This window comes from Sus scrofa, chromosome 1 (genome assembly GCF_054392235.1).
Source record: "Sus scrofa isolate SSC_HxYL_T2T_F1_AM1 chromosome 1, Sscrofa_HxYL_maternal_Yorkshire_Landrace_v2.0, whole genome shotgun sequence".
In the NCBI taxonomy this organism is placed as follows: Eukaryota; Metazoa; Chordata; class Mammalia; order Artiodactyla; family Suidae; genus Sus; species Sus scrofa.
Window position 1 is genome coordinate 80,667,752 of NC_139383.1, and position 22,574 is coordinate 80,690,325.

General features: G+C 38.0%; 1 protein-coding gene across 13 annotated transcripts in view; it reads left to right on the forward strand.

Moving 5' to 3' along the window:
* Positions 1-22,574, forward strand: part of LOC146406165 (uncharacterized) — an 888,277-nt gene that overhangs the window by 249,787 nt on the left and 615,916 nt on the right. For 11 of the 13 annotated variants that reach the window (XM_084963630.1, XM_084963627.1, XM_084963621.1 and 8 more), the window contains one exon: positions 11,211-11,264. In XM_084963630.1, coding sequence (XP_084819756.1) covers positions 11,253-11,264 — 12 coding nt within the window. In that variant the 5' untranslated portion in view covers positions 11,211-11,252. Of the gene's footprint in view, positions 1-186; positions 231-11,210; positions 11,265-22,574 lie in introns of all 13 variants that reach the window. The other 2 variants (XM_084963663.1, XM_084963653.1) reach the window with 1 other exon arrangement.

Sequence of the window (22,574 nt, forward strand, 5' to 3'; positions counted from 1 at the left end):
TTCTTCTGCATTATTCATTCTGGTTTTTACTGCCCCTAGTTCAGTTTGCATCTCTGCAAATGAATGTTCTAGTTTTTCTTGGCTCCTCCTTATATTTTCTAGTTCCTTTCTGAGGGTATCTGCATTACTGTTCATATCTTCTCTTAATTCCTTCAGTATTTTCACTATTTCTCTTTTGAACTCCAGGTCTGTCAGACTGCAGAGATCTGTTTCATTGCTGACTGTTTTAGGTGAGTTCTCCTGTTGGTTTGACTGGGGGTGGTTTCTCAGCTTCTTCATCTTGCTTGTTGTTTTCTTTCTCCTGAGGGATTTGTACTCTCCATTATCGGGCAGTGTTTGCCTTGTCACTGCCGTGGATTATTTCCTGCGGGCTGGCGTTATTGGTCAATCTTTTTTGAGGCAGTATGGCTTTTCTGGAGTGTTGATGGGGCTAACAGTGTTTCTTTGAAGCAAAGGAGGACTTCCTGAGGGCAGACAGGACTGGGAGGTCCACACCACGATGGTAGCAGATTTCACTTGGTCATGCAGAGCTTGCTCTGGTGTTTTTAGGCTGTGGGGTTTGGCAGTGTTGGGCAGCTGTCTGGTCCACTAAGTCTCAGCACCCCCTGGGGGCTTGGGCGGGTAGCAGGGCTGTTGGAGACCCAAGAGGCTCCTCCCCGGGGCAGCCCGACTCAGAAAAACCGTCTGAGATCTTTTCCCGACTTGGACAGTCTTGTTGCAGCTTTTCTGTGCTGCAGGGGGTCCTGCCTGGAGCTGGCAGTCCTATGCAGCTGGTCCACTAGGTCTCAGCACCCCCTGGGGGCTTGGGCGGGTAGCAGGGCCGTTGGAGACCCAAGAGGCTCCTCCCCAGGGCAGCCTGACTCAGAAAAACCGTCGGAGAATTAGGCCGATCTATTCACGGCCTGGCTAGGCTTGTTCTAGCTTTTCTGGGCTGCTGGTGGTGGCTGGTGGTGTTTGGTGCTGCTCTGCGGAAGTGTAGCCCCTCTAAAGGGCAAGCAGGCCTGTGCAGGGACAGCCCCTGCGGTGGTAGGCTTCAGGCAATTGTTGAGGCCAGCCCTCCTGGATGGCAGGCAGCCCCAGGTTTGGCGAGAGCATAGGGGGTGGTGGGGGTGGGGGGAGGGAATGCACTGGGAAGCACAGCTTTCTGCTAGCTAGCGGGCCTGTAAGCTTGCTGTGGCGTGGGGGGTATTCTATGGGGACCCACCCCTTCTTCTCTCCCCTCCCCAGCACGGGCGCAGACCAGGATCTTCTCCCAGGTTCCCTCTGATGCGGCTTTCCACTTACCCGCTCCTAGAGTATTGTTCCCTTCCTCTGCGACAGCTTTGTTTTCTAGTCTCCCAGGGAGTCTCTGCCCCGTCAAATGGTTTCTAGACCTCCCAAGCAGTTTCCGCTCCGCCCCGCCCCCCCAGCCCAGGGACTAACCTCCTGGGCCGAGGTCTCGGTGCCCAGCCCCCACCCAGGCGTCCCCTGGCCGTTTCTCGGGGACTAACCTTCAGAGCCGAGGTCTCGGTGCCCAGCCCCCACCCAGGCGTCTCAATTTTTGGTGACTGTGCCCGTAGTTCAGATGGTCCGTTGGGTTCTTGATCGGCTTTTCCGTACTCCAACTTACTGCTACACTCTTCTCTGCATCTGGAGATTCCTCCGGTTCGTTTGATCTTTCGCCCGGTAGGTGACTTTCCAGGGTGCGGGATCCCTTTCTCCTCCGCAGTTCCCTTTCGGGAGTGCCCGTCCCACTCGGATTCGCCTTCTCTCACTCTCCTCTTTTCTCCTGTTCTGCCCAGTAATGTCACGAACTTCTTGCCGTTATTGGAGTTTAGGTTCCTCTGCCAGCGATTGGTTGCTGTTCTGTGCGAGTCATTTATTCTGTAGATGTGCTTTTTTTGTTGTGTTTGTGGGAGAGGGCGAGCGTGTCCCCCTACTCCTCCGCCATCTTGTCCTCTCTTCCTCAGCCATTTTAGAGATTATTTTTCTTAATCTTTTTCCCAGCATTTTATTTATACCATACCGCTGGTTTTTTGTTTGTTTGTTTGTTTTGTTTTGTTTTGTTTCAACTTTTCTTTCTTGGATGCTTTAAAATTTTTCAAAACTATCAGTTGAAAGTATTTCCAGTTTTGGAAAATTCTCACCAATTATCTCTTCAAATATTCTTTCTGCTCTATTTTCTTTCTGTTTTTGAAACTCCAATTATATGTGTACTTGCCTTTTTGACGGTCTCTCACTTGTCTTTTATTCTGTTGTATTTTCTTCTCATTTCTTAAATGTATATTTTTTCTATTGATCTGTCTCAGAGTTCACTAATCCTTTCTTATGTTCTTAGTTCCCAAAAATGGTTCTAACTTCAGATATTTTATTTTTAATTCTGGAATGTACATTTGATTCATTATAGATTTCAATTCTTTATTGAAATTCTCCATCTTTTTACTCATTTTGTTCGTCTTACTCTTTTTTTAACATATTAGTATTTTCATTTTAAAATGCCTACTAACTCCTCCTATATTTTGATTATTAGCATATATGCATACATTGTGTAATTTTTTAACTTTTTAGTCACATTTTTCTCACTGATTTATGTTTCCATGCATTTTTATGTTTAAATTGTTTAAGCATAGTTTAAAAGACAATATATTCTTTTTTACTTTTTATTAATTTCTTAATTAAAATTTAGTTGATTTATAACATGTTAAACTCTGCTGTATAGCAAAGTGTTTCACTTATATACATATATGTACTCTTTTTTAGAAAATGTTCTTTTCCATTACGGTTTATCATAGGTTATTAGACATACTTCTCTGTGCTTATACAATAGGATCTTGTTATTTATCCCTTCCCTCCATGTATAAGAGCTGACATCAGTAGAAAATCTAGAGACTAATAAATGTAAGTTAAAATCCATAGTCATTAATTTAAATTGGCCATTTTCCATCTGTTTTCAAAGATAATTTAGTCTTGCCAGTGTTTTATCTTTAAAATTTTTTCTTCTTACATTGACAATAATTCAAAGTTTAATTGGGTTTCCTTCCCAAATCCCTTGTTTGTAAGAATCTACTGACTGTCTTGTAAACAGGTAGACAGTCACATTCTTGGCATCAGGACTTTTCTAATAAAAAATACCTCTCTTTGTCCTCCCATGGTACTTGAAATTTTTATTAGTAACTTCATGTTTCAAGAGGTTTTCTGTATATTGTTCCTTTTTAATTGATTTTTAATTACGTAGACATATAGGATGTGTCTCCTTACCAAGGGGAACCTCTTTACATCTTCCATTTCTTTTCCCAATGTCTACATACTGGGGTGATTCCCAAACTCTGTTCCATGGAGAAACAAGAAAATTCCTGATGGCAAGAGTTTTCCTTCAATAATCTGTTTTGAATTACACATGTAAAGAGGTTTAATAGTTGTTTTTTTTTTTTAATTTTGTCCACAGCAGAGAATTCCAGAAAGTCACTAATGTGATCACATTATGCAATGCCATTAAAAAATAGGCATCATTTATCAATTTTCCTGTACGTTGTATAATGTCTACTGGATTAAAATGGAATAAATTATTTATGCATTATGTATTATCCCACAAATTCAAATACATTTGTGATATTATTTGGGTCTTAATTCATGTTTCCTGCTGCAATTAGTTAGTCTCTGATGAGGGATTTTGTTGTTTATCCATGTCATGAATCATTGTTTAAATTTCATTAATACTTAAAAAAAACATTGATTAGATAAACATGGGAAATATGAATCTGAAGGACTGGTGTCCAAGTTCTCATCATAGCATCTAGGCATTTCTCACTCCCCACCTAGCTCTCAGTGCCATCACCTCTCTGAGAGTACTTTCTTGAATGTGCTGTTTTCTGAATAGAGTATTCCTTTTCAATTTTCTAGGCACTTGTTGATGACATGTTCTCTTTTGGAATGCTCTTCCTCTCTTCTCCACTTAATAAAATCCTGCATAACCCAATCCAGATATTAATTGCTACTGACAGCCTCCTTTCCCACCCAGGAGTTATTGTTCTCTCCTTACTCTCATTATATTTTTACACACTTTTATTATAGTCCTTTCACCTTATTAATGTATTATTTATTAAAATACCTGTGTCTTTTACTAGGCTAGGTATTGTTAAGGTCAGGCTATCTTTATATTTGTGCTAGTGTGCTGGTGAAAAGTGAAGATATCCAATAAATATTTAGAGAATGACTAAGTATACACATTGTGCGACATTTCTTTTTCCTCCCTCCTCCTTCTCTTCCTTCCTTCTATCACTATGAGACTCATCTGTGTATTTTTGTATATCATATATCCGCTGACTACCTATTCTTTAAAAGCCATTGTGTAACTGCAGTAGAGGAAACGAAAGTGAAAAGAAAGACATACTTTTGAGCTTGGTGAATTTACAGCCTAGTAGTAACTATTATTGGCCATTGGAAATTGGGTCCTGGAAAGAATATGTATTATATAAAACATAATATTATTCATGTATATAGACATAAACAATGTATTCTCTCTGAATTTTTGGATATATATATATATGTGTGTGTATATGTATGTATGTATGTATGTATTGCAGTTGTTTTTACTTCACCATGGCCTAGGTACATTGATTTATAAGATGTGTCACATAATTACTTTAGGTTTTTGTCATTCTGGATCTGAGAGTAATTAGATATGATGCTGTTGTGATTATTAAAAAAGGGTTTATTTCTATATCTGTTTGTTTCCTCTTGGCATGTATGTATGAGGCTGCCAAGAGATCCAAGGTAATGATACTGTCCACAACCTACCTTGTAGATGATGTAAGGATTTATTAAATAATGGTGACTCTTCTGTGGTTCCTTTCCATATTCAAGGCAATCCATAGTGCTTCCTGTGGAGAAACCACCCTGTGAAGAACAAAAATGCTTTTTGATGGCGATGATGAAACCCAAAGATAGACTGCTTTTTTAGAGGATAGATTCTCTAATGTTCTTTTATTGACATAGTGTTGGAAGAATAGAAAATTATGAGCTTCTGTCTCAGCTAGCCTGGAGTTCTTCCCCAAATCAATTCCTTATTCAAACACAAAATGTACTTCTTCTGACCCCTCCTCTCTCCTCAACTTCTTGCTCGAGGCAAGGCCAATGAGCTTTTGAAGTGCTCTGGCTTAGCTGGTTTTTAATCTTCCTTTTAAAAGCATTGTTTGTATCTGGAAATAGGATTTGTTTTAAACTGCTGAGTTAGAGTCTGCTGGAACTCAAAATTTATAAATGCATAGTAAAGATGTGCAGTAATTGAAATAAAAATAGCATTCTGAAAAGATTTATTGATGTACATGCTTGAAAACTGTTTTTCAAGTATTAAATATAGACTTTAAGTTACTTCAAAATCAAAATGCTTAAAAATAAAAAAGTTAAAGGTCACATTATGAAGACATATAAAGTGTAATATTTTTGTAAGTTTCACTGGTTGGAAGTTTGTAGGAAAAAACACAATGATTCCAAAAAGTCAGCTAAAACTGAATACAGAATATTATTTTTATATTATGTTACAATTCTTTATATTATTTTGCTGAAATTTGTTTTTAGTGTCATATATTTTAAATTTTGCAAGCAAGAATTTTTTTTTCATTTTTAAAGTCTTATTGAAGTATATTTGATTTATAATATTGTGCTATTTGCTGCTGTAGAGTAAAGTAACCCAGTCATACATATATACATACAAGAAAGAATTTTTTGTCTTTTGGTCTTTCGAGGGCCGCACCTGCAGCATATGGAGGTTCCCAGGCTAGGGGTCTAATCAGAGCTACAGCTGTTGGCCTATGCCACAGCCACAGCAACGCCAGATGCGAGTCGTGTCTGTGACCTACACCACAGCTCATGGCAATTCCAGATCCTTAACCCACTGAGTGAGACCAGGGATCGAACCTGCAACCTCATGGTTCCTCGTTGGATTTGTTTCCGTTGTGCCACGACGAGAACTCCAAGAAAGAACTTTTTAAAAGTTATTTGAAATGAATATTTCTCTGAAGATCCAATACTGATAGTGTAGGAAAAAGTTAAAATAGGTGCTTTTAAAGAGATATCTGTATATATTTCTTAATACAGTTTCAAAAAAGTATTATCTCCAATAATAAACATAAAACTGCCCTCAAAGTTCCTTCTGCTTTGTGATTTCCATTTTGTTTGGAATTGTGTTAATTGTAGACAAAGTATGAAGCTGTAACAACTATTGAAAGTTATCAGCTACAAGCTACAGTTATCAAAACAATATGGTCCTAGAACAAAAACAGAAATATAAATGAATGGAACAGGATAGAAAGCCCAGAAATAAGCCCAAGGACCCATGGTCAACTAATCTATGACAAAGGAGGCAGGAATGCACATTGGAAGAAAGATAGTCTGTTTAATAAATGGTGCTGGGAAAACTGGAAAGCTACATGTAAAAGAATAAAAACAGAACACTATCAAACACAAAAGTAAATTCAAAATGAATTAAAGACCTAAATATAAAGCCAGATACTATAAAACTTCTAGATGAAAACATAGGCAGAACACTCTTTGACATAAATCACAGCAACATATTTTTTGATCCACCTCCTATATAATGATAATAAAGACACAAATAAGCGAATGGGACCTAATTAAACTCAAAATCTTTTGCACAGCAAAGTAAACCATAAAAAAAAAAAAATGAAAAGACAACCCATTGAATGGGAGAAAATCTTTGCAAATGATGCAACAGACACGGGTCTAATATCCAAAATGTACAAACAACTCATACAACTCAACAACAACAAAACAACCCAATTGAAAAATGGGCAGAAGACTTAAATAGATAATTTTCCAAAGAAGACATATGGATGGCCGACAGGCCCATGAGAAAATGCTTAATATCACTAATTATTAGAGAAATACAAATCAAAATTACATTGGGGTACCACCTCACACCAGTAAGAACAGCCATCATTAACAAGTCAACAAATAACAAATGCTGGAGAGGCTGTGGAGAAAAGGGAACCCTCCTTCACTGTTGGTGGGAATTAAACTGGTACAACCACTATGGCAAACAGTATGGAGGTACCTCAGAAAACTAAACATAGAACTACCATATGATCTAGCAATCCCACTCCTGGACATACATCTCAACAGAACTTTCCTTGAAAAACTACATGCAGCTCTATGTTCATTGCTGCACTATTTGCAATAGCCAAGACATGGAAACAATCTAAATGCCCATTGACAGATGCATGAATTAAGAAGATGTGATACATTTTGGAGTTCCCGTCATGGCTCAGTGGTTAATGAATCTGACTAGGAACCATGAGGTTGCAGGTTCAGTCCCTGGCCTCATTCAGTGGATTAAGGATCCGGTGTTGCCATGAGCTGTGGTATAGGTCACAGACGTGGCTCAGATCTGGCGTTGCTGTGGCTCTGGTGTAGGCTGGTGGCTACAGCTCCAATTGGACCCCTAGCCTGGGAACCTTCACATGCTGCAGGTGCGGCCCTAGAAAAGACAGAAAGACCAAAAAAAAAAAAAGATGCGATACATTTCTACAGTGGAATACTACTCGGCCATAAAAAAGATAAACAAATGCATTTGCAGCAACATGAATGGAACTAAATATTCTTATAATAAGTGAAGTAAGCCAGAAAGACAGAAGACAAATAACCATCTGACATCATTTGTTTGTGTAATCTAACATATGGCACTCATGATCCTGTCTACAAAACAGAAACAGATCCTGGCCAAAGAGAGCAGACTTGTGGTTCCTAGGGGAGAGCAGGGAGGGAGTGGGATGGATGGGCAGTTCGGGGTTTTGGGATGCAAACTGTTATCTTTTAAATGGATGTGCAATGGGACCCTACTGTATAGCATAGGGAACTGTGTGTGACTGGGTCACTTGAAGAAACATTGTAAATCAACTATACTTGAGTAAAAAATAAAAATGAATAAAAAATAAAAAAGGATGTTATCACAGATTGATGTTTTGTGATTGGAAGTGGCCCATGTAAGTTTTAAAACTACAGAGGAACATTCCACTTTCTGAGACCCATTCTTATTGTTTACAGTGAACATTGGGCCTACCCTATGGGCTTGTCACCAGGCAGAGATTCGAGTAGAGTAATGCTCCAAAACCATTTGTTCTTAATGAAAGCAATTTGTTAGGAGCTGAAGGGAAAGTGTCCTTTGTCCTGCTGCCAAAACAGCCTTGCTCTGTTTGTTGAGTTTGTTCAGATTAATGGGGATACTACAAGATGCTTTAAGACAAAGCACATTAATGGAAAGATGCAAAGCATTTTTCTAAAACAATGCCAAATATCAGTGACCATATCATGTTTCCAGGCATCTATTATGAAAACTGCTTAAAATTCACTGTTCTTAAATGTGTTTTCCTATATGCTGTCCATATAGCCCCATTATTTGCCTGATAAAAATTTTTTGAGGAATGTTATTTTTCAGGATGATGGTAAGAACTGTATGGATAGAAATAGTATCAATAAGACCACACAATTTATAATTTATGGTCAGTCCACTTGGATACGATGATGACCAGAACATTTCATTCCATTTTGTATTTAATAAGTCCTTCATGTTAAGATCCTTTAGAGGAAAAATGTCCTTGAAGAGTAACAGGTCCAAAAAAATGAAAGAGTAAAATATGAAGAAAGGTAATGAACCACCTTAAAGAGAAAAACCATGACCAGACCTTATGAGATATTGTTATAGAGAACTTTCAAGTATCTTAATTACTACATAGACTAAGAAATATGTGCATTTGAGAAGAACTATCACCTGGATGCCTTTTTTAGTGAGGATTCTGTATCTTTTGGGGACTAGAGCCTGACAACTCAATCCAGAAAGATTGAGTTTTATCTCTCACTCTTCCCTCTTATGGGCTGTGCCTGTTAGGTGTTTATTTCAAACACTTTGTCTTCATTTCCTGTAAATTCTGTAACTGTAACCATACATCCTTTCCCAAGGATGCTATGAGGGAGAGAGAGAATAACACATTTATCTAATTTGGAATTTGAAAAAAAAGCCACACTGTTGAGTTTTTATATAGCCTGATTTGGGATGACAGTGACTCTATAAAAAATAACAAATATTTCTCCATTGAGGAGACTTCTGGACCACACGTGTACCCTGGGGGAATCATGACTGGCAGTGATACCTCCCTTGCTGCCTTTATCATCCCATTCAGGAAATTTTAATTTTTCTCCCTGAGAGTTTTTAAGACATCAAAGATTTAGGTGTTTGTGGGAAGTTCTGACAAGTTCTCATGATATTTATATAATGCTATTCTTATAATTTTTGTGCACAAACATTTTATTTTTTACAGTCCTCTTTGCATTAGACTATCACCTTTTTAAATACTGATGTATGGCTGGGAACTGAGTTAAGATAGAAGGAAATCAACACATGATACTAAATGGAATGTCTTATCCATACATCAAGTACCTACTGTGTTCTCTTTGTACTTTAAAACATTTTCAGGAATTATTAATTTGTCACTGTAAGTGGTTGTAATATTGGTTAAACGTCTTGGTTGGCTGGAACAGAGATAAATGGCTTATGTGCTGCTGTCACAGGCTTTCAGGCTTGCTGCCACAGTATGTATTTCAACCCTGATCTAGAAGAAGCAGCATGGATGGTAAGGAGGGAATTCATCATTTTCAGTCATGTGGCTTTTTCATTATAGACCTCTTTGTTGAGGCTATTCACTTGGGTATCAATTAGGATCACCTGTGATGTTGAACTGGCTGCTGAATACATATCTGCTAAGGAAAGCATTGGGATGACCATCTCAAAATTGTCATAAACGAAAATGACATGTAGTCACCCCTAAACTGTTATCAATCAGAATTTGGTTGTTACCATAGTGGATGAGGTTTGTTGTGCTATAAATCATTAAATCACATGAAAATAATTTGCTGATCACTTTCTTCATCTGCAGTACAGATGGCAATATTTTGCCACAGGATTTTTTAAGGAATAATTGAAAATTGAAATGTAATTTTATGAGCCTTAGGAAAGTCTTCATAGTAACAACAACAATATTAAAACATATGTCAACTAATAAGATAATTGTACAGATAATTGGAAGATGTACTTCCTTGGCTGCAATGTTAATACTAAGAGTTACAATAATGTTGCTAAGAGTCCATCAACATTCATAAAATACAAATCCATTAAAATACAAATTAATGGATTCATACTGCATCTAAATATTAGCACACTATTTGTATTAGAATTAAATTATAAGGTAGATTTGTACAAATAATAGATAACAGACTAGAATTTTTTTGTTTAAATTTGAGTTGACATATTATTGGGGAGTTTTTTCTTCCACTAAGAGCATGTAGCCTAAAACCCTTAATTAGAGAAGATTAAACAAGTACAAAAGTCTGACTAAACAAGCTGCAACTAAAGGAACTTTGAGAGACATACAAAGACATTTTGTTCCTGTATGCCTGACATTGATAGACACTGAAAAATATCATATTCCGACAATCTCCTCTTTCTTTATAGATAGAATTGTGCCCTGAATTTTACATATTTGTTAATTGAGTTAATTAGTTACCTTGGTGCCATTTAGATTTATTTTTAAATATAAAACAAAATATAGAGAGGCAAGTAATCCAATTAAATTTTAGTTTATAATTTTTTTCTTCCTCTGTCTTTCCACCACTTTCTGTCCTACTTTCATTTTTCTCTCCACTGAATTATACAAATAATTTTAACCAATTATAATATTGATTTATGATAGGCTTCAAATATCAGTCACTTTGAGAATTTAAATACGTTTATTTATAATGATCATTTTTATATTACACTTTAAAATACTGTTCATGTTTCATGTATTTCTGAGCAAAATCTGAGGTACTGAATTTTTAGTGGGGGTGTGGCTAAACATGGAACTGAGCAGAAATGTAATTTATGTTTTGGAGAACCATTGATTTGCTCTGTTGCTTGTGACTTATGTTGTAGTTTCTATGTAATTCTAAAGTGGTGACCAGGGGCTGGCTGGCCAGGAATACTTGAACAGTGGCTTCCCTTCATGATAGTTGGTTTTCAATGGGCATCAGAATTGGAGCCCATTTTTATGTTCTTTTTGCCTCCACTGAAGACCTATATGCCCAAAAGAGGCTTTTTTTAGTCTACTCGCTGGAATTGCATAACAGAGACAAGGTTTTTGGAAAATGATTATCTTATCAGCTGTCTGTTCTTTTGGATGTAGGTGGAAGAACAGGAATTGGGAAAACACCAGTATGGGATTTTCATGAATTTACAGGTAGGTTTGATTTTTTTTTTTTCTTTCTCAAAAGCTAATGAAGAAAAGATGGTAATCCAACAACTGGAAAGAAAAAAAAAATCAAGTGATAGGATTATGATTTATCCTGATCTTTAAAAAATGTCTGTACCTTCTGGATTTGTTTCAGGTTTGATTTTATTGTCCACGTTGAATTTACCTGAAGCACACTTATATTTTGTTTATCTTTTCAGTGGATTTCTAGGTGACTAAGGGGTCACACATGTTATGATAAAAATTTCCCTATACCTGAAGGACCTGAGAGCATATGATTCAAAATCTATTTGTCTTTTTTGTAATAACCAGGTTTATTCCCTTCTTTTCAGTCGTCATTATTCTCAATTGGAAACTTCACTAGAAATAGCATCTAATCATTTCTAATTCCCTTAAGAATTGAAAAGCTGAAGCAATATGGGAAGGTTTTAGGCACAACTCTATTATTTTCATAATAAGCAAAATTTTACTGGCTTGTTATATGAAAACTATTGAACCACTGGATTTTGAATTACAGAAAAATTTGTAACAGTTGGCATATTAACAGATAAATGAAATTCTGAATTTATAGGGCACTTTATAGTAGAAAAGTTAAATTAAAAAATTGTAAATTATAAAGTAACTTACAACTTGTACACTATTATAAAATCATTGGTAGTAATTTGTTTTTTAAAATATTTTATTATAGTTGATTTGCAATGTTCTGTCAATTACTGCTGTATAGCAAAGTACACATTCTTTTTCTCATAATATTTTTCATCATGTTCCATCACAAATGGCTGGATATAGTTCCCTGTGCTATACAACAGGAGCTCGTTGCTTATTCACTCCAAATGAAATAGTTTGCATCTACTAACCCCAAACTCCCAGTCCATCCCATTCCCTCCCACTACCCCTTGGCAAGCTAAAGTCAGTTCTCTATTTCCATGAGTTTATTGCTGTTCTGTAGATGGTTCATTTGTGCCATATTTTAGATTCCACATGTGAGTGATATATGGTATTTCTCTTTTTCTGACTTATTCACTTGGTATGATAATCTCTAGTCTCATCCATGTTGCTGCAAATGACATTATTTTGTTCTTCTTTATGGCTGAGTAGTATTCAATTGTTTATACATACCACATCTTCTTAATCACCTCATCTGTTGGTGGACATTTAAGTTATTTCCATGTCTTGGCTACTGTGAATAGTGCTGCAATGAACATAGGGATGCATGTATCTTCTTCAGTGAAAGTTTTGCCCAGATGTATGTCCAGGAGTGGGATTGCTGGATCAAATGGTAGTTCTATATTTAATTTCCATACTGTTTTCCATAGTGGTTGTACCAATTTGCATTCCCTCCAACAGTGTAGGAGGGTTCCTTTTCTCCATACCCTCTCAAGCATTTGTTATTTGTAGGCATATTAATGATGGCCATTTTGACTGGTGTGAAGTGGTACCTCATTGTAGTTTTGATTTGCATTTCTCTAATAATTAGTGATTTTTGAGCATTTTTTTCATGGGCCTGTTGGCCATCCATATGTCTTCTTTGGAGAAATGTCTATTCAGGTCTTCTGCCCATTTTTCAATTGGATTGTTTGTTTTTTTGTTGTTGAGTTGTATGAAATTAAGCCCTTGTTGTTTGCATTGTTTGAAACTATTATATATTTTGGAGATTAAGCCCTTGTTGGTTGCATTGTTCGAAACTATTTTTTCCCATTCCCTAGGTTGTATTTTTTTTAATGTTTTTTTTTTTTTTTTTTTTTTTGGTGTGCAAAAGCTTATAAGTTTGGTTAGATCCCATTGGTTTATTTTTGTTTTTATTTCTATTGCCTTGAGAGACTGAACAAAGAAAATATTTGTGCAGTTGATGTCAGAGAATGTTTTGCCTATAATTTAGGAGTTTGATGGTGTCTTGTCTTATGCTTAAGTCTTTAAGTTATTTTCAGTTTATTTTTGTGCATTGAGTGATTTGTTTTAATAAAGAGTTTTATATAGAGAGCATTTATCTAGCATAGGCTTTTGTTAGAAACAGTTATCTTGGTCATTTGAAAAAAATTACTTATTTTTAATAAAGAATACTATAGAATAATTTAAAATTTGATTTTTCTAAATAGATATTGTGTATTGTCCTTTCAATGTGTATTACATATGCAAATAATATTTTTATGTAACACATGGTAAATATTTGCATCAAAGATAAAATATAAAAGTTTGAACCTTTTTCCAGCTTTCTTGATATATAATTGACAAAATTATAATATATTTAAAGTATATCGTGCAGTGTATATATGTGTACATTGTGAAAGTATTCCCAAATTGAGTTAATTAACACATAGCTGTATTGTTAATTATAAAACAAGAAGTGTAAAAGATTTGGCCTAAATTTTCTAATTCTGCCATTATAATGCTATTGGTCAAGTTTACAAAATTGTGCTATATGAACTATGTATATTGATGATATAAGATTCTAGGAATTAAAATTTAGGAAACTATAAAATAAGAGCTTTTTCTAGCATGAAAACCTTATAAACTGATGACTAACAAAGGAATAGTCTAAAGTTTTTCATATATGGACAATGTTAAATTTAATTTCTAAGTTTATAACTTTATAGTTTATGCAATTGCTTTTCCAAATGTAGTTTTGAAAGAAACTACAAATCTACTCCTTAATTTTCAAATTGTTCAATCTAAAATTTCCTTCAACATATTTAGTTTCTTAATTTGTCAAAATTAAGTGACTTACACATGAGAAGATAACTTAATGTTTTAATGAGCATGATATACCATTGTATTCAGAACTTGCTCCTATATTGACTTTAGAAGTATTGTTTGAGAAAGTTGCAGGATAGAGAAATAATGAAAGACAAGATAATATTGATGATAGCGCAAACTGAAGAGACAAGAGAAGATGTTTTGAAGGTATATTCTATTAGACTTTTCAGCTCTTTAACAAAAGGATCTAATAATTATAAAGGCCAATGCTCAAATAGAACTTACCATGTGATGTGTGTGTGTGTGTGTGTGTGTGTGTGTGTGTGTGATTTGACCCTGAAAATAATGCCAGGAAGTGAATTTTCTTACCATTCATTTAGGTACAGAAAGGCAGTGTAGGGATTTAAACCTAGGAAGGGTGGTTCCAACGCCTATGGACTTTAATATTAATTGTTATGCCGTATTGCATTTCTATACAATTTTTCCCAGTAATTAAAAAAATATTAATTAAAAAGCTGGGGAATTTGCTTAAACTGTTTAATCTTCTTAGTTTGTTTCTAAGCAGAAGGACCAGGAGAGTAATAGGCTGAATTCATATGTGTCCACATTTAGAGAAATCTAGCACATTCTGTACTGAGAGTCATAGCTCAGCCCCAAGTGTCAAGTTGCTTCAGAGGGCTCACATGGGTCCCCAGATTGTGTAAGTGGCTGTCACTTCACTGGCAGCTTCTTGCACAATGGAAGCTACAAGAAGTTCAGCTAAGAGCTTGCTGAAGAATCTTGGATCAATACTTCCATCTGATCTCAGGTTCCCTGTATGCAAAATAAAAGGACTCCATTTGGAACCATGATAGTTAATGGTCCTTTGACATCTGATGTAATTAAGGAGTTAAGAGGTTGGACTTTGAAATCAAGAAGACAACCAGCTAGTACTTGGTTGTATTAACATGGTTAAGACTGTACACTTCGGAACTAGACTGCTTGGATTCTAACTCCAGCCCCACCTCTAGCTACTTGGGAAAATTCAGTTCACTTTGTATACTCATTTACCTCATCTATAAAACAGGTAAAATATTAGTACTATATCAGAGATTTGCTAGGGCAATTAAATGAAATAATATATGCACAAAATTTCAAATAGTATCTGGCTTTTGGCAAGCCCTCAATAAATATCTCTCCTAGTACTTACCCTTTTTATACCCTTTTCAGCATAAGTTTCCTCACCTCTGACATGATGACAAAATAGTCCCTGCCTCAGAGAGTTGTTGGGAAGCTTATGAGAGATAATGAAAAGTGCTTCGTGCAATGGCTGGCATAAAGCCAGGGCTTAGCGTGCCTAGCGACTGCATTATCATTATCAGTTGTCATCCTCCTGGTTTTCTACTTTACACTCCTAGACATGATTACCCTGGTGTCTAAACACACTTAAAGTGAGGCTGTTGCTATGCAATTGTGCTACTTTGATAAGGATGGGATATAGAGAGATGGGGAGGGATGGCTGAGGCCAGCCTGGCAGAGAAAGACTGGAGCCACAATGAAAGCCCCACTTTCTAGGGCAGGTCTGTGATCGGCGCTTGTGGTGCTGATGCAAGAACACATATGCTGGGCAGGATGAACAGCTGAATGTGAAAGCCCAGAGCCTGGTGCAAGCAGCAGCAGCATGGGATGAGCATGCAGCCAGCCTGGCTGATGCTGATGGTCTCCAGGTCACTTGTTTCTCTAAGAATGTTTGGAAATCTGCTCTGGCATGTCCATGGGTGCTGGCTCTGTTTTAGATACATCATCGAAATTGAACATGGATGAGAATGTGAGCAGGGGAGCGCTAGTGGACAGGGGATTAAGAACCATACATCATAAGACTCTTCATACTTATCATTACCAGCAGAGTCAAATGGATAGAGCTGGATAAACTCTTCTTTATATTAACATATTTTAGTATGTGTAAGCACATGCAGATAAGTATGCATTTCACTAAAAATTATATTCTCAAGCATATATGTTAAACATGTTAATTCATTTAATTTTTACCCTAAAAACCAAGAATCATGCTCCTCATTTTATAGATGAGGCTGGAGAAACTCAGGTACAGGGAGGTTGAGAAACAAACCCAAATCCTAATTGTAAATAAAAGACCTTGAATTTGAAGCCTGATATATCCTTTACTATAGTGTGACGTGTGTGTGTGTGTGTGTGTGTGTGTGTGAGAGAGAGAGAGAGAGAGAGAGAGAGATGGGATTATGTACGTGAGAAAATTTCACTACAACTCAGGAATGTAAGACATTGAACTTATTTTCCATTATTAAATTCAATTTCTCTTTTGAACATTCTACCCAGTGGTAGAAATATAATCTTAGTCAATTTTGTACCTTTTTCTTGAGGCTGAGTCTAAATTTTAGGAGGCTTGTCTTGGGAATGTAGCGCAGGAGGGTCATGTCATCCTTAGTATTATATTTTCAGGAACATATCTTTATAGACATCCTTATTCCTATAGAGACTGTGTTATTTATCACCTACACCAGACACACCAGAATAAAAGGGTGCTGGAAATAACTATACCAAGACAACAAATATAAGGCATGAGCATCTAAGGCAAAGCAGATATATGGTCACTATGCATTTTTCTTTCTGCTGGGTCTCTTCTGGTCTGGCAACTCTCTCCAATACTTTTGTGCCAGGACTGGGCCATAATGAAGAATGTGTAGAGGGAGCATAGGTCTGTTTCTGGGAGCATTACAAAGGAGAATGTGGCTGCAGCTGTGGCCAGTGAGGGCAAAAACATGTTGCATTGACTTTGGTGCCCCTTGCCTCTGCTCTGCCGCCATGCCCTGAGACACACCAGGCACTGGTAACCTCTGTAAGGCTGTTCCTGTCTCTGTCTGCTTAGACCCACCTGCACCCCTTCTCCAGGTACATGCTGTCTTTTCAAGCTGTACATGGGAAGGACAACAACACAGGTCTCCTCCATTCTGAGTGTATAAACCTGCCCTGGGTTCATCAAAGCAGTAGTAAGGGGAAGTAAACAACTGCAACAAAACAACTCAAACACTACTGGCTTTGATCTTGGTTACCTCCTGCTTCAACTGAATGTTTGACGGACATGTGTTCATTCACACTAAGATTCCGGCTTCAGGCTCTTTCCATCTTGTGGTTCCATCATTCTCTGGGGTCTCTTCCAGAAAAGAGACAGAGCTAAGGGCTGGCAGACACCTTATAGAAACTAGTCCTAGAAGTAGCGTATATCACTTCTACCCAATTAAATTGAAAAGAGGCTGGGTTCTAGACTAAGAGAGAAAACCTGAGTTTTGCAAGGACAAGTGTTCTTGGCCAGTCAGCCCCTTTCTGTGTCAATCCTTTTGAGAAGTTGACTTGTGCTGTATCTGAAATTTTTAATTACTATCATTGTGGAGAAAAATGTAGTGAGTTATTTATACTTGTAGAGTTGAATAGCTAAAACTCAGGTGAAATGTTTTGACTGAAATTGATGTTTTGTGTTCTTCTTTTTTTACTTTTTAGGGCTGTACCTACAGCATATGTAGGTTCCCAGGCTAGGGGTCCAATTGGAGCTACAGCTTCCATCCTACACCACAGCCACAGCAACACTGGATCCTTAACCCACTGAGGGAGGCCAGGGATTGAACCTTCAACTTCATGGTTCCTCGTCGGATTTGTTTCCACTCCACCATGACAGGAACTCCCCATTTTTATTTTTAATGTTCACAGAAATATGAAGATGATAAAACTTAACAAATACTTAAGTTTTCCCTTTGCTTTTTCTTGCACATTCATATGCTTGTGATCCTTTGATTTCCTTGGGGTTATTTTCCTTCAGTAGAGAGTTATAATTCAGAAGTAGAAGTATCAAGAAGAAAAGTTTTGTGTCCTTTTATTTTTTGGGGGGGATGCTATGTGAGAACGGACCATTTTCCATCCTGGTACAGTTTAAGCACTGTGACATCATGTGCCTCAGGCTCACAGGCATTGTTTTTATAAATTGGGCAAGGCAGGAGTTTTCAAACTGGTGGAACATTCTAGAATAGTTCCTTGTTTTGAAGTTCTCGACAACTTCTCACACTGAAATGTGGCTGTGTATTTTGAACTAATTCATTGGAAAAGAGGTCTATGTGTGAAAAGTTTAGAAGATCATTAGTAAAGTATTCCTTAATTGAATGTCTCAGTACTGAAAGTGTTGTAATGAGGTTCTTTCACTTCTCCAGAAAAGAACATACTCTTGGGAGTGGCATTTGTAACAGTAGAGGTACATATAATTCTATAGTGTCAGTCATGGTACAGAAAATTCCTTGAGCCTCCCCCTTCCCATCCTTTTTTTTTTTTTTTTTCTCACACCCGCAACCTTGCTATTTTGCTGGAGTTAGGAAATAAGACTTCAAATATTAGCCTAATCGGTTTTTGAAATCTTGATAGGTTGAAAATGGAAAAAATGAAACTAGTGTTCTCTTCATATATCCTTATACAAAGGTAATTGTTTGAATTCATCCTTGGAGCAGGCTGCTTTGTTTGGTTATTTTAGAAAAACCATCTAGATTACCCATTTAATTTCACAAATATTGAAAGCACCTCATTCACTGGTCTTGAGAAGAAGTGTAGAAATCTGTACAGCTGTTTTTTAGATAGAGCAGCTAAGAATTCTGATTAATAATTGAAGCTGCTGTGTACATTGAGTACAAGTATGTTGCTTCTAAGGTGAGGAAGACTGTTTCTTCCTGTGGATGGATTTGAATTGTCCTTGGCTTATGAAATAAAACATAGTTTGTATTTGTGGAGCTGCCTCCCAGCTTCGCAGTAGCTTATGGGAGATGATGAGCTAAGATAAAGGCACTGCAGAAAGGATTGTGACTTTGTCACTAAGAGAAGCTTTATAAAAGGAAAGGAGCCATTCTTTGTATACCTGAGCTTAGATAATTTTGTAAATGCCATAGTTATGATGTTAATAATAAAAAAAAAGAAAGTTATGATTTTGAATTTGTCATATTCAGCATAACATCTGCTTGCGCATTGCCCAATTGCTTTATCTCTTTTGTTGTAGTAATGTGTCAAATGTAACCAAACATATGCATGGTGTTACTTTTTTTAAATTTTTTGCTTTTTAGGGCGGCATGTGCAGCATATAGAAGTTCCCAGGCTAGGGATTGAATTAGAGCTGCAGCTGCTGGCCTGCACCACAGCCATAGCATCGAGGGATCTGAGCCATATCTGCAACCTACACCACAGCTCATGGCAATTCCGGGTCCTTAATCCACTGAGTGAGGCTAGGGATCAGACCCACATCCTCATGCATTTTAGTCAGGTTCATTACCGCTGAGCCACAATGGGAACTCACCTCATGATATTATTACTAATCTCTTTTTCCAAAGTCCTTATCAACCTTGACAATACTTACATTTTAGGATCAGTATTTCTCTGTCATGGGAGGCTATGTCATACATTGTATGATGGCAAGCAGTATTCAAGATCTCTATCTGCCAGATGCCAGTGGCACTCATCTAAGTTATGATGACCAGATATGTTCCCCAGTGTTGCAAAATGTTGCCTAAAGGGCAACTTTGTCTCTAGCATAGAACCCCCGGTGTAAAGCCTCCATTCTGTTCCTTTAAAGCCTTCTAAATTATCAATTATAATTATTGTGATGATGGTAGTCTTACTAACTCTGACATTGAATCTAATGCTACATGTTTTAGATTTTTACTTCACTTCCATTACCAGTTTCTACATTGGTTATTATTATGGACTGAATGTTTATATCTCTCCAAAATTTGTACGTTGAATTCCTAATCTCCAATATGATGGTATTTAGAGATAGGGCCTTGGGGAAATAATTAAGGTTAGATGAGGTCATGGAGCTGGGGACCTTGGCATGAGATTAGTGGCCCTTAAAAGTAGAATATGGAGGAAAGGCCATGTGAGGACATAGCAAAGAAGTAGACATCTGCAAGCCAAGAAGAGAGCTTCCTTAGGAACTGAATCGTCTGGCACCTTGACCTTGGACTTCTCAGCCTTGAGAACTTTAAGAAATACATCTCTGTTAGTTAAGCCATGCAGTCTATGGTATTTCATGATAGCAGCCTGAGCTGCCTAAAAGAGTCATTATGCTAAGTAACAGCACAAAAATTTAAAAATCACATTGCTTATAACCATATGAGTTTATTTCTCACTCATGTTATGTGTTAGCTGAGCCATCTGTGAGGGGTCTGTGTCCCGTGTGTCTTCTTCATGCCAAGAAGCAGACTGTATTACCAGTCATGATTTGGAACATGGTCTCCTCAAAGTAGAAGGAAAAGTGAGAATGCTGAACTCTGTGATGGCTCTTAAGTTTCTGCTAGGGGAGTTCCCACTGTGGCACAGTGGGTTTAATATTCAGCATTGCTGCAGCTGTGGCTTGGAGTTGATTCCTGGCCCAGGAACTTCCATATAATGCAGATGCGGCCAAAAAGAAAAAAAAGTTTCTGCTAGGATATCAAATACTTGAGACCTGCTATTCCAAGACAAGCTGTATGGTCAAGTATGAAGTCAGTGGTACAGGAAAGTTTACTTACGTAGGAATAGGCACTGCAATTCAAGACAGTAAATAATTGGGAACAGTAGTATGATGTACAATGCATGGAATCATTTTAGGGGTTATAGAACAAGACCTCATCTTCTGGGAAGGAGATACAATCTTCCCTGAGGACATGAATATTTCCACTAATTTACCATTCTGTAAAGAGGTAGCTCTTGAGAAAAAAAAAATGAGAGCCTGTGGGTGCAGGATATATGCTAGAGGAGGGGATTAATCTCTCACACTCTCAATACAACATTTGGATGTGGACTCCAAGACACACTACTTTATTGTGGGTAAGTAACTCCAAAGAGATTGATCAGGAACTAAGAAGAGCTTCTCAGAAGGAAACTGTGAGCAAATCTGACCTACATATCATGAGAAAGGTCTCATCAAACAGCAGCTGTAGGTAACTTTCTATATCATGTATTCCCTACACCTGCATGTAGCACTCTAAAATGTTGCAGGGTATGCTGTTTTAGGGCAAGGGTTAATAAAGTCTTTAAAAGACAAGATAGTAAATGTTTTAATCTTTGTTGGCCATATGGTCTGTGACTCATTGCTTCCACTCTGCCATTGTAGCATGAAAGCGGCCATACATGACACTAAAATACCTCATGTATTTATGCTCCAATAAAAACAGCTATCAGGGCTGGTGGGCTCTATTTTGCAGTCCTCTGATTTAGAGGAAAAGATTGCTTTGTGCTTAAGATATGGTGATAAAGAGATACTTGGTACTCACTCCAAAGTATCATCTCTTCTTCAAAGCCAGAGACCTATAGGAGGTGATCAGTGGAGGGGCAATGGCAGTTATCACAGAGGGAGGGCACAGGAGGACCAGTGAGCTACCAAACCTCCAAGGACCCCCAAGAGATAGAGTGTGGAAACCAGCCCCTGACACAGGGATATTGTTACTAATCCTCCTGAGTTGCGGTTCAACAAGCGTCCTCAGGCCCAGTGTCATTGGAGTCAACAGAATGAGATCAAATTCAGTTCAGAAGCAAAGGGAAGATTTATTCTTTGATCAGAGAATGGAGAGGAGGAAGCGGCATGGTCTAGAACACAGGTACCCCACTCTTCCAGGGCAGGCTGTGGGCGGAGCTGCTTTATAGGGATCTGGGTGTGGGAGGAAGGGGGTGGAGTTCTCCAGGGGCCTCTGCGCTATGCTAATCATGCCTGCAGATAGCAGCTCCAGATCACCTGCGGTAGCGTCTCTTTGAGGAGCTGGGGTATCAGACCAGCGTTTTCGCCAGAGGAACCAGGGCTTGAAGTGCTTGGTGCGAGGCCTCTGCCTGCTGCACCCCATGAGCAAGTGAAACCAGACACAGCATAAAGGAAAAAGAAAAAAGGTTAGACTTTTTTATTACCCAGGTTCAATTTTTATTTCCTGGGAATTGTTCATGGGCTTTGCTGGTGACAAATCCCTTCTCTACCTTTTGTCCTGCTCTTCATTTGTGAGCGGGTGCCCAGGGGCAATGGCGCGGCTTCTCTAAGTAGCTGATTCCCGGCGTCGTCCTAACCCTGAGTAGAGGAGCAGAACCCCTTCCCAGCTGCTTTTAAGATGTGTGTGGTTGTTACCCAGCCTCAGCCTGAACTCTTCTGATCCCTGAGTGACCACCATTTGTCTAACCTTTTGGAGAAAAAGGATTCTAGACCATTTAAGATTTGTGGCCCAACTATTGGCAAGAGAATAATGATTATGTGTCAAGTTTTCTTAGAAACGAAGGTATCTATGTCCTTTGCCTGCAAGTGTAAGTGTGCTGTGATGCTGAGGCTAGCTTCTCTGGCCTGACTGCCCCCGGTCGCCCTTTTGTTGTTGTTTGGAAGAGAAGCATCAGGTCAGGGAGAGATTCACAGGAAGAGTCAAGGGGGTCCATTGCCCCTGGAGATTGGGGCCCATAGCCCTCTTCATTCTAGTGTGATGTACACAGGGAGTGATCCCCTGCAGCTTCAGAGCAGAATAGGTGCTTAGGATCACCAAGTGGAGTCTGCTTCCCTTAGGAGTGAGTTGATTTTGCAAGCTGTGGGTTTTCCAGGTTTTTATGTTCTCC